This window comes from Lytechinus variegatus, chromosome 1, assembly GCF_018143015.1.
Source record: "Lytechinus variegatus isolate NC3 chromosome 1, Lvar_3.0, whole genome shotgun sequence".
NCBI lineage: Eukaryota > Metazoa > Echinodermata > Echinoidea > Temnopleuroida > Toxopneustidae > Lytechinus > Lytechinus variegatus.
Genome location: NC_054740.1, coordinates 49,863,686 through 49,875,940, shown reverse-complemented (window position 1 = coordinate 49,875,940; position 12,255 = coordinate 49,863,686). Strand labels below are relative to the sequence as shown.

At 34.5% G+C, this 12,255-nt stretch overlaps 2 protein-coding genes across 2 annotated transcripts; both read left to right on the top strand.

The window, feature by feature from the left end:
- Positions 1-1,534: 1,534 nt before the first annotated feature.
- On the top strand, positions 1,535-4,735 carry LOC121415686. Its single transcript, XM_041608997.1, has 3 exons — positions 1,535-1,632; positions 3,484-3,771; positions 4,162-4,735. The coding sequence occupies exons 1-3, from the start codon at positions 1,558-1,560 to the stop codon at positions 4,273-4,275; spliced, it is 477 nt and encodes a 158-aa protein (XP_041464931.1). The 5' UTR covers positions 1,535-1,557; the 3' UTR covers positions 4,276-4,735.
- Positions 4,736-8,845: 4,110 nt separating this feature from the next.
- LOC121406465 lies at positions 8,846-10,433 on the top strand. The gene is made up of 2 exons (XM_041597475.1): positions 8,846-9,035; positions 9,654-10,433. The coding sequence occupies exons 1-2, from the start codon at positions 8,934-8,936 to the stop codon at positions 9,897-9,899; spliced, it is 348 nt and encodes a 115-aa protein (XP_041453409.1). The 5' UTR covers positions 8,846-8,933; the 3' UTR covers positions 9,900-10,433.
- The last annotated feature ends 1,822 nt before the right edge of the window (positions 10,434-12,255 follow it).

Sequence of the window (12,255 nt, the reverse complement as noted above, 5' to 3'; positions counted from 1 at the left end):
ATGGGAGACTTAACAGGTAATTTTTAGCGAGCAATAAAGGCTCAGAACATGTTTTGAACATGTATAAATGTTACTGGGTGTACACCGATTTGAATAGTGTTCAGTTACCGCTGAGCCTGTTGAACCTCCACCGATTACCATGTGCAGGCTGCACCAGTATAATCTTAGGCCCTGTAAGGATAATACTGGAGGGGTGCTACAGAGGGAAATGTGCATATGATTTTCCCCCAAGGCATGATCATACTCTTCAACCTAGGGGTAGGGGTTCTTTTATGTTGCTTTCTGCGCCCGGGGGGGGGGGGTTAAAAACTATTTTGATTGAGAAAGATTTTGATCTTGGCTCAGCTAGGGCACTGTTTTAGTAGTTATTACACCACTGTGTAAGATACTGTAGTTTTTGGCTGCCAAGTTCTGAAATTTATAAAAGTGAATGTTTGTTTGTATTGCCATTGTGATGAAATCATGTGATATATGTGTAGTTATTTTAAAACTGCTGCTTTTTTTCCCCTTTAGTAATCGTAACAAAATGAGTTCATGTTTTGCCAATTTTTCTTTCTGTGGAATTACCCATATTGCTCTTTCCTTTTCAAATTGTAAATAAGGGTATACTAGTAACATTTTATCATTCATTCCAGATTCAGCAGGACTTCAGGATTCTTTATCCAGAGGTTGCAGATAAGCTGTTCTTAGAGTGGCCCAAAATAGCTCCCCTGGTACTGAAGTATGCAGACCTCCATAACCCGACATGGCGGGAATCTTTGACTGTTCCACATCTCGGTAAGAATATAAAAAAAAACACATTTTTAATTGAATGATATTTCCAACATTGAAGCTGGAATGATGCAAATATAGAAATGATATTTGGAATGGAGAGAAAGAGAGATTTCCAGCAGGAACAAAAAGAAAGGTGAACTACAACTGCAATCGTATCAGAACAATGTGCATGCATCGACGCCTTTGATTTCCCAGGTTTTTCAATCAATAAGCAATATCAATCTCTGAAAATTTGAGATGTGAAAGAATAGAAACAAGGAGGTTATGGCCATTTTACGATTTTCTGACTTTACATTTCTATAAATATTAAGTTTTGAAAGGAAGACTATTTGAAATTTATTGCATGAAGATGGCACTTTGAAGGGCAGGTTATGTAGCTCAAATGATAGAGCAACTCTCTATCTATATCAAATTGTTTGAAGTCTGCAGCATGCAGGACAACAGAGATATGAAAGAAGAAAGAATGGTATGCAAACATGGCAAATGGACTTGAAATAAACAAAATGGTGGCTGCACGGTCATGCATGAGGGATTTTGGAAAATGAAATTGGAGGTGCACAACAATGGGTCATGGACAACAGGTATACTAAATTTGGAAGGATTTTGGCCTGGGCAGAGCTCACAATTAAGGACCATGTTTTAAAGTGGTTGGGGAATTCCATATTATGCATCACCTAATCTTATTTAATTTGTTTTCTTCCTAATTGTGCAGCATCTTCTGACTTGACATGTCCTGCAGCAGAAGTGGCGACCATGGCGCTTCCTCAAATCTCGCCTCCAGGAATGAAGAAGGTGGGGAAGCGTAGTATGAGATGCAGCAGGGCAGAATCATCCAAAGCCTTCATCAACATCGGCCCAGTAAGAAAATCAATTTAATGAAATGCAAATTTCTCTAAACATGTTAATTTTTCACTTTTAAAAGAAGCATTGAGTACTGGTCAATGGTGGAACATTTTGATAAAGTTTACTTGGCCTTTGTTTGATTATCAGCAAACAATACTTCATATTTGCACTGTAGTATGGAAACATTTCAACACAAATGTACAAAATATTTTTAGAATCGTAAGTTAAAACATGCGTGATACGTCAAAAAGTCAGATGTCCCATATATGAATTTCTGTGTTCTGTATCAAAATATAAATTATTATAATTTATTTGGATAATTGTTATATTACCAATGTTCTACTATTTCCAGCACATCCAATGTGTATCATGCCTTAAATTATTTGCACATTGATAATTTATGTGTATAGTAATGGTTTTAGCAAGGTTCTTTGGAGTTTATTTTATACCGCAAGTATTCCTATATACCTTTAAATTGTCCTTATTATTCATTTAATAATAAGCATCAATTTCTCTACCTAACGTGTTAATTCTCTGCATGGTTCATTTTCAAATATGCATTTTTGCTGTGTTGTTGGAAATGTCCCTACTGTAAACTTTCAAACAGGCATGAATTGACTTGAAGGATCTTTGTATTTCTGGGAGACTTAGTTTGCAAATTGGGTGAGATCCACTTTTTATGGAAATTGAGTTATTGATATAAAGAACATTGGTCAACTGTACCTGTCTTTTGAACAAAAGTTCTAAGCTAATTTTTAGAGCACTTAAAGGGGAATCCAACCCAAATAAAAACTTGTTTTTATAAGGAAAAGAAAAATCAGACAAGTTGATAGGTGAAAGTTTTAACAATATTGAACAAACAAAAAGAAAGATATGAATTTTTAAAAGTTGTAAATATTGGTAATCACTATACCCATGGAGATTTCAAATTGGCCGCATATGGGATGTCATAGTGATGTAAGGCAAGGACTACTCTTCCATGTACTCCAATACATATTATGGCTAAAATGTCATTTTTCCCAAAAGTTTTATTTCAAATTATATTTTTCTTTCATGAGGACATAAAACAATATACTACATGGGTTATATTTAGATTACTGCCCCAGGGGAATGGGTACTTAGGAGAAAACCACAAATCTTTGATAATAAAGTACATGGCCTATGGGAAAGTTGTCCTTGCCCCTTGTCATAATTTACTTACCCAGTTGCCAATTTGAAATCTACATAGTATTAGTGATCTCAATTTTAAAGCAGCTATAACTTTCTTATTGCTTGTCCAATTTCTTTCAAACTTTCACCATTCTGTTTATTTATTTTTCTCCTTCCCAACACAACATTTTATGGCCAAGGCTGGATTCCCCTTTAAGAAGCAATGCATTTCCTAATTTCACTTTTACTTACATACATATAGACGCCTGAACAAAATCTGGCAAACAAATGCATTTTTCTCTGAAGTCACAAAAATGGATCAAACCCGTTTTACAAACAAACTTTGAAGATATATTGCGTTGTTCCCAAGACAGGTATTATCAATATTTACTCATTGTTTAAATGGAACTCTTTAAAAAGATCTCACAATTATGCGCCTCTGATCGAGATTTAACGATACTTTGTCCCATGCCTCATTGCAAACACACAAATGAATGAAATTTGTTTTCTTTCAATACCTTCAAATTAGTTTAACAACATTAATGATTTACACATTTTTTTGTCTTGGGATGACATGTGCAAAAAAAAAAAAAAGAATAACATTTCATATTGTATTTGTCAAATACTCTTAATTGCTTTGTCATGTTATGAGAATTTGTAATTGCTATAATATGATTTGAAAAGTGATAGAGCACCATCATTTTTTCTTTCTTTCAGGTGGGGACAAACCTTCCAGAGTACCTAGAGAACTGCCAGCAAAAGCAACCTTTTGTGCTCGCCCTTGGGGACATCCTCAAGCCAGAGCAAGTGTTCGTTATTTGCGATGGTGCTGCCTTGGAAGCAATGTCCCTCATTCACGGAGTGGACCTTTGCTTTAAGGCCATCTATATTCTGTGGGTAAATTATCCTTGGGAGGCAGCCAACACTTATGACTTTCTGCAGAAAGTCATTTACAAGATGGATGATGGAAACCCCAACTGCAAGACCACAACGCCATCTAGTACCATTTCCCTTAGGCTTACATCTCTAATTTTTCATCATAGAGTCCTAGGCATGGAGTGGTGCAAGAAACTTGCAATTGATTGCAAGTCATTTTCAGGTACCGGCCTAATCAATCATTAATCTTACAATCAATTTCAAATTTGCAATTGATTGCTGGTCAACAAATATAAATTATTTGCTTTAGTTAAGATTGTTGTATCACTTGTAAATTTTTCAACCAAAATTTGTGATTGATTGTAAATGTTTTCTTGCAACACCCCCTAAGAAGAACAAACTGCTGTTTGGGGAATTGTTCCTGGAGTATGCAGATTGAAATGCTATCTTGTACATGTTTACTGAAGTCATATCAAAACTCCAAGCAAACTATACTGTTTGTTTTGACATATTTTGCAAATGTGGGCTACTACCTTTAAAGTCTTATTCAAACAAGGCACGACAAAGCTCAGCAACTTTTGTGTACAAAGTCAATGGGATATGAGGCGTCAAATATGTTTCAGAGACAAGTGACCTTTTTTGGAAAGTAGACCAATTAAATTTCTTTAAATAGCGCAAAATAATTTTTCCAGATGATCTTTATACAGGTTATAGTTATACTATGTTACGTGTGATGATGCAAAATCCTTTTTGTGCCACTTTCACCATTTAACATAGGAATTGGTAAGAAGGTCATACTGGCTGTTACTTGAATAAATTCATGAAAATGGTCTAAACAATGACAACAGGCTACATCTGGAGGAATAACATAATTCTTAAAAAATTGAATTTCTCGGATTGTCATCAGACCTACCAACTTCTCCTTTTTAAAAGGAGTTACTCCTTTTTTAGAAATTTTAATATACATTATACCATATGGTTAAAGAAATCTTATTGTCCAGGTATCTTACACTAATCTATGTGAAATATGCTGTGACTCCTATTTTTTAAATGAATCAGTCCTATATTTAAGTTTACAGGTTGGTAGGCATGTGGCATTTTTGAAAAATTGTTTTTCAAATTTTTCAAAAACAGGATCACTGTAAGTAGAATTTGATAAATGAATATAAAAAGAGTGGTTTCTTGGCTTTAGGTACATTCAGAATTAGATTGTCAACGACATTCATGATCATCTCATGAATATGTTTTTTTTTCATTGTACTCTAGTTTTGCATGAATACAATGCCAGCAATAGCTGAACGCTATGGCCCGAATTCACAAAAAAAATTTCAAACCATGAGGCGGTTTAACCCTAAAAAGACTGACCTCAACATTTTTCTCGATAAATCTGTAGCTGGTGCCGCGCAGTTCCATGACTTTATTCTTGCAAGTCTTGTGCAATTTTTTAGACCAAATTTGTGACTCCCGGGTATACACTTCCGAAATTACACAACATTTCATAAATGCATGTTGACCCAAAATTGCTCAAAAAAGTGAATTTTTGTACAAATCCAATGTAAATTGTGTGTTTAGCCAAAATTCATAAATGTATCATTATTTCCCATTTTACTAATCAAACTCAGTTTTATCTTGTTTATGGTCAGAATAAAGTTGCGGGTGATTTCCAGCAAAAAAACAATAGAAAACTAAAAGTTGAAAAACAAAGTAAATACATAAGAAATTTTAAAAACCATAAAATACAAAAGAAAAGAATTACGATATTGAATTTCCAATCAGAATCCTACAAAGAGTCTGAATAAAAAATGGAAGCATTATTTAATTAATCAGAGCATTGATTTTACGTATAAATTAGCATAATTATGAGATTTTTCAACCTATGTGTATATTACAAATGACAGAATCTGCCCAAATGCGCAGAAAAATGTTAATATCTCAAACAACGTTCCCAAATCACATTTAACAATTCCTCTGAAAAATATTTCTGGCTTTACAATGATACCAGCCAAAAGTAGGTTTATAACTGAACATCATACTGTTTTTGACCTTCCTTAATTGATTTGGAGCAAAAACTTTGATTCCAGCATAATTTATATTATGCGTAAATTAGCATAATTAATGAAATTATATAATTTTTTGAAAAAGTAACTAATATTATTGTAGGTTTTGTCATGGGTGATATAATTGCAAATTTTTCTACAGCCAAGATCTCATGCTCGGTCTATAAGGGTCAACTCTAAAAAGCCTTGGGGGGGGGGTCAAAATAGCTCAGTATATTTACGGTTAAGGGAGTTGAAAATAATGATTTTTAATATTTCACAGTAATATATGTAAATGAAATGTTCTCAAAATACTTTGATTAAAATTTTTTGATTAAACTATTAAATCAAATACAGTGTATATTTGCATGTTGCCTTGAATGTATGTATAAGATGGTTTGCTCCTGTAATATATGTAAATGAAATGTTCTCAAAATACTTTGATTAAAATTTTTTGATTGAACTATTCAATCAAATACACAGTGTATATTTGCATGTTGCCTTGAATGTATGTATAGGATGGTTTGCGATTGCAATGTCTTATGATTTGATCTTACAGCATGATTGAACTGTGATGGCACAAAAACTAAAGACTAAGGAGGTGCAGGAAAGAATGCAAGTGTATGCTATGACTGTCTGAATGGTGAAAATCTACTAGAATATCAGTGAAAGTGGAATGACTATATTTATTGTCAATACTGACTGATAAAAAGAGTGAAAAGTGACTAGAAATGAATAGTGAAATGACTGAAATATCAGTGGAAGTGTGATAACTATATACGTAGTCAAAACTGACTCGGAAAAGTAGTGGAAATTACTAGAAATTCAGTAAGAATTTTTAACTGATTATCTAGTCAAATAAATATAACTAATAATTATCAGTCAAAATGACTCATTATCAGTTGCTCCCAGCTGACCCTTTCGCCCAGTCAGATTTGACTAGATATCAGTCATATTTGACTATTCCTTTTTTAGAGTGTAGAAGGATCACATGAGTCACCGTGACTCATTCCGAACGAGTCTGAGTCTTACTGACTCACTTCAAACGAGTCAATGTGACTCATTTAAAGTGAGTCTTGAGATTATATGAGTCACCAAGACTCATTACAAATGAGTCTGCGTCTTAATGACTCACTTTAAATGAGTCAGGTGACTCATTTGAAGTAAGTCTTTAGATAATGTGAGTCACCGTGACTCATTACAAATGAGTCTGCAAGGCAAAGATGAGTCACTATGATGCATTAAAAATGAGTCTTCTATGATCAGACTCATCTTTAATGAGTCATGGTGACTCACATATTCGTAATAGTGTTTCGCTATACGGACAAACTGGTGACTCGCCAAAGTGAGTCAAGGTGACTCACTTTTTTTGTGGGTGTTCCTAGGGTTCTAAACTAGGTGTTCTCTTGTGTTATCTATTAGGGCTTATTTTTTCAACATACAATAGCAATAAGTAAGAAATCCTTTTCACTGGGATACACACAGCCAGGGCGGGAGAAATCAAATCTCAAGCGGGAGACTTTGCAAAAAGGGCTTTCGGCGGGAGATCTCTCGTTGAAAACAGGACAGTTCGAGTCTCTGATATAGTCATAAATGTACTATAACTCATAAAGTTTGCCAGGTATAGAGCATTCACATTTGCCGCTTACATATTAAATTAAATGTTTATTTAGAAACTTGAATTATAAACATAATTATTTGACCAATATTGTTAGGAGGAACGTTAAGAAAGAGCAATAACTGTCAAATTTATACAGTATGAATATAAATGCTTGTCATTTGTTTCTGCATCACAGCAAATGAAGTGGACGAGGATACCCTCATCCTTCTAGACCAGCCTGCTCATGCTGATTCAGTGAAAGAATTAATTCCTCTAGTTGGACCACGAATTCGATTTTTCACTGAACTTCAGAAACTGAAAACACAGGTATGAAATTGATGGTGTTGTACACTGTAAAAACGCTGTTTAAATTGGCGCTGTTTAAAATTGTGTTGTTTAAATTTTTGAGCAATATTGTTCAAAAGACGAAACACGTGTTTAAATTTTCCCGAAATTTTCGTTGTTAAAAGTATTGCTCAAATTTCTAACGATATTGTTTAACAGTTTTAAACAATACTTACCGTAGATAGACGGGTTTCCTGATCTAGCTCTGTGGCGCGGCTTCACTTCAGTCTTCAGTATGGCAGACGAATTCGTGTTCGGCATGATAAAAGATTCCAAATGCCGGAGTTAATTGACACATTCAGAGGTAAGCATTAATACCTAGACCTAGATCTATGTATTGTAATTTGATAGAATTTATACGCAGGAAACAGGACGTATTTGTGCCGCTGTACTGGCTTGGACTCTCGACTAGAGTCCCGTATTCCCCCGCAGTAGGGCTAGGCCCTGACGGCTGGAGAGACCCTACCGTACCGGTACCGTACTCCTGCAGTACGCGCAGGGCTAGCTACCACACCATCAGCGCAGTTGAACTTGCAGTACCGGTACCGTAACAAGCATACCGGTACGCTTCGCCGAGGCGGGTAGCTACCTGAGGCTGAGTAGTATGAAGGGGAGCCCTTTTTCTGCGCACCTAAAACTTGAACTTTAGATTGGGTAGATCTAGGCCTAGAGTCTATTTGAAAATAAACAAATTTTCAGTTGATATTGTTCCTTATACAAGGGTAATCCTGGGTTTTAGGGGCCTTAATTATGTGCACACACAAATGGCTGCGAACTTCACTAACTTCATCAAGTTCATCCAAGGCCGAGCATAGTCATAGATGCCTATGTTTGTTTACTATTAGGGCCTAGATCACACTGTAATTTTTATGGAAAGTCCCCCTTTCCCCTCCCCAGGGCCTTCCCTTTACCTATTCATCTCATAACCAGTTGGTCTAATAAATACCCATTATTTTACCCAGTTAACAGTGCACTTAGGCCTATCCATGAATTAGACCAAATGGTTTATGGACTAAATGGCTGTTTGACCAAGGTAAGGTGGTTAGGCAAAATTGTGAGAGGACAAATCAATTGGCATTTATCATGTAGATAGTGGACAAACCAATGGTAGACCAAATGATAGTACTTAGTAGATGAGTTGGCAATTGGACAAATTTGGATTAGACGAATTGGAAATAAATCATGATACAGGGTATGTAAATGTAATGTACTGAATATTTCAAACTTTGGTCATTTTCAGATGATGATGACAATGGTGCCACTAATTGGCTGAAGCACAACACTGGTCCACAGGACATTTTAGCTAAAAAATGAAGCAACCAGCACACAAGAGGAAACAATGGATTAAGGAGGATAATCCTAATACTGCAGCCATATTTCAGAAGTATCCCAGGCTACTGGACACAGGCATGGTAAGACATTGTAAAGTTAGAAATAGATCTAGGGCATGATGCAGAATTTAAAACCTTGATTTTGTGTGTTTGTGTTTGAATCAGATATGTAAGTTAATTTTCAAATGAGAATCAAGAAATAGACATCCCTTTTTCATAATAATAATACAAAAATTGGATGAAAGCTATAAACGTTGAAAACTTTGGTCTTGGGGCATTTTTATTGTAAGAATTATAAGATTCACAGCCTCTTAATCTGATTTTAATGGCATTATTAGGTCACTGATATCCTAATAAAACAAAAGACAATAGAATATTTTGTGAGACTTGAAAAATTAATGTGGAAAATTTGTAACATGCACACAGATGGTTTGAAATATCAATTTATTTACTAGTTACATGTATTACTATCCAAATCGCACCTGGATTGGACTTCTGCAGTGACTGTGATATTATCTAAAGTCTTAACTGACCGATGCAGAGTCCCTGAAAAAGAATAAAATACATGTGCATCGTGGTGGGGTAAGGGGATGGGGGGGGGGGATCCTGCAAAAAAATGCTAACCATACCCTGCATTTATACCCCCCGGTGTTGTTTTTGTTTTGGTTCTGTTTAGGATTTTTGTTTTTCTTCATTTAGGTGGAACAAGATTTTGAGGTTACATTGAATGAGAATCCTGATGCTCTTTTTAAGTCATGGCCCCGAACAGCTCAAGGCATTGCAAGTTATGTAGAAAAGACACACCTAGGATACAAGGATACTCTGAATTTAGTTCATTCAAAAGTAGATGAAGAGGAATTTGCAGGGTTCTCTCAATGTAAGTTTTCAGCTTATTGTACTCGTCAGCAAAAAAAAGGCCTGATGGCCTCTGTTATAAAAGGTTAGATAAGTTACATGAGATGATATGCTTTCATATTATATACAATTCTGATCCTTTTCATGCGTTTTATTCATTTCAAAAGGAAATATGAAAAGTGAATCTGATTATTCTCAAATGTTATATTATCAAATGTTTAGAATCACTTGCAAAATGCGTGTACTGACTGAAATACTATGAATTGTATATAAAATGAAAGCATATTATCTCATCTCAGAAAAAAATATGAAATAAGTCACAACCATTGAAGCGTTGCGAGTTAAGCTTCAATGAACACAGAAAGGTGTGAAATATGGAATTGAGTGCAAATCAAAGGCTATTCTTTCCTCTTTCATATGATATACATAATTCATCATATTTTATGATAGCTAAGTTAGGGATTTGGGGGTTCCAGAATAGTTCATCTCCTTATTTTGCATTGTTTTATGTAGTGTACAAGTAATAATGATGATGATAAAGATAATGGTAAATGTAACATTTATAGATCTTTGTATATTTCTCCATCTCTCTCCCTCTTTCTTTCTATCTCTCTCCCTCTCCCCTTTTTTCTCCTGCGCCTTCTTCCCTTTTCTTAATTCCTTACTGAATCAGCAGTACTTTCTCATTTTTCTTCTTTTTCATGGGAATTACTTGCAGTTATTATACATATCATGATGATGTTTCACGATTTGACGTGTATACATTTACTTGCAATGTTTTTTAAAAAAAATTGAATGCGCCATAGTTTTATTGTACACTTATGAGGATGTTAGCCATGATGACAATCACAATTATAGTTGACAAAATGATAGCAGTAATGATAATGATAATAATGGTAAATGTAACATTTATAGATATTTTGTTGGTATATTTCTCCATCTCTCTTTCTCCCTCTATTTATATCTCTCTCATCTTTTTCTCCTGCGCCTTTTTTCTTTCTTTATTCCGATTCCTTACTGATTATTTTGGGTCAAAACAATTGTGTTTATTTCAATCAATGATTTAGATTTGTACAGTTATTGATCATGCACTCGGCGGAGGCATAATATTCAACCACAGTGTCAAATATCCATCTAGTTGAAAATAAAGTTAGATCTCTGTTTAGAAACTTATTTTTGGTGGACGTGTCCAAGTAATCTGGAGAAAATTGCCATGAAAAGTTATAAACTATATGGTAATTATTAAGATATTCTTTTTGCCACATAATTGATGATGGGTATAATGAATCAATACAAGTCAACATACATTTGCATTGCATAGGTCCATAAATTCCTCTTATATTCAAGTTACTATGCGGATGACTTTTAGCCCTTCTATGCATATTAAAATGCAATGTAGGTGTGCCATGAAGAAAGCTTTGTTAGAGCAAATATCATTTAAATGTGTTGGTTAGCTGCAAGAACATGTAATTGCTGTCCTAAAACTGATTGTTCAGGCATTTTTGTGTTTAATTCCCATTATTTACACGTATATTGAAGTTTGTATAAGAATGAATATTAACCCTTCTATGCATATTACAATGCAATGAAGGTGTGCCATGAAAGTAGTTGGAATTTTTAGAAAGGTCTACTGTACTCAGGTTTGTCAGCAGGTTTGTCATAGCAGATATTATTACATATGTCGGATAGCTGCAATCATAGAACCAAAAAATGAGATTGGCAAGTCATATACCAATCAAAAACTTATAAACTACTTAACACAGCAATACACGTTTATGCACAAATACTGCTTTCCAGCTGAGTAGTTTGTGTGTAAGAGAAAGTCAAATTCAATGTATGTGCTTTTCACTTGCCTGAAAACTGTGACGTCATGTTTAAGAATGATTGTGATATGTTTTTACACAGAAACACTGGATGATTTTTCTGATTTTCAGATTACGCATTTTATTTTCTTTACCTCTATACCACATAGATATATCATCACAAATCATTGTGATGATATGTTTTTACACAGAAACACTGGATGATTTTTCTGATTTTCAGATTACGCATTTTATTTTCTTTACCTCTATACCACATAGGTATATCGTCAATATATATTCTTGTGAGCTGCAGAATTGATGAAATCTACAATTTTGGACAAGTTTGTGCCATATTTTATTTCCTGCTTATATGGCGCAGCTTTCCATTTCTATCTGCATTCAAATTATGTTCAACAGATTTCACTGATATCGCAATTTAGGCCATATAAGAGACAAATAAAGAAATCACCAAAAATCTAGTGAAGACTAGCAGGTTTCCATACATTCGAGCACTGAATAATTGTCAGTTTCATTTTCTTTTGCATATTGAAAAAAAAATGAAATTCATAATCTGAAAGGCAAAAAAAATCGTAGTGTTTCTGTGTACAAATCTATGAAGTCACAACGCTTTTTACACAACATAG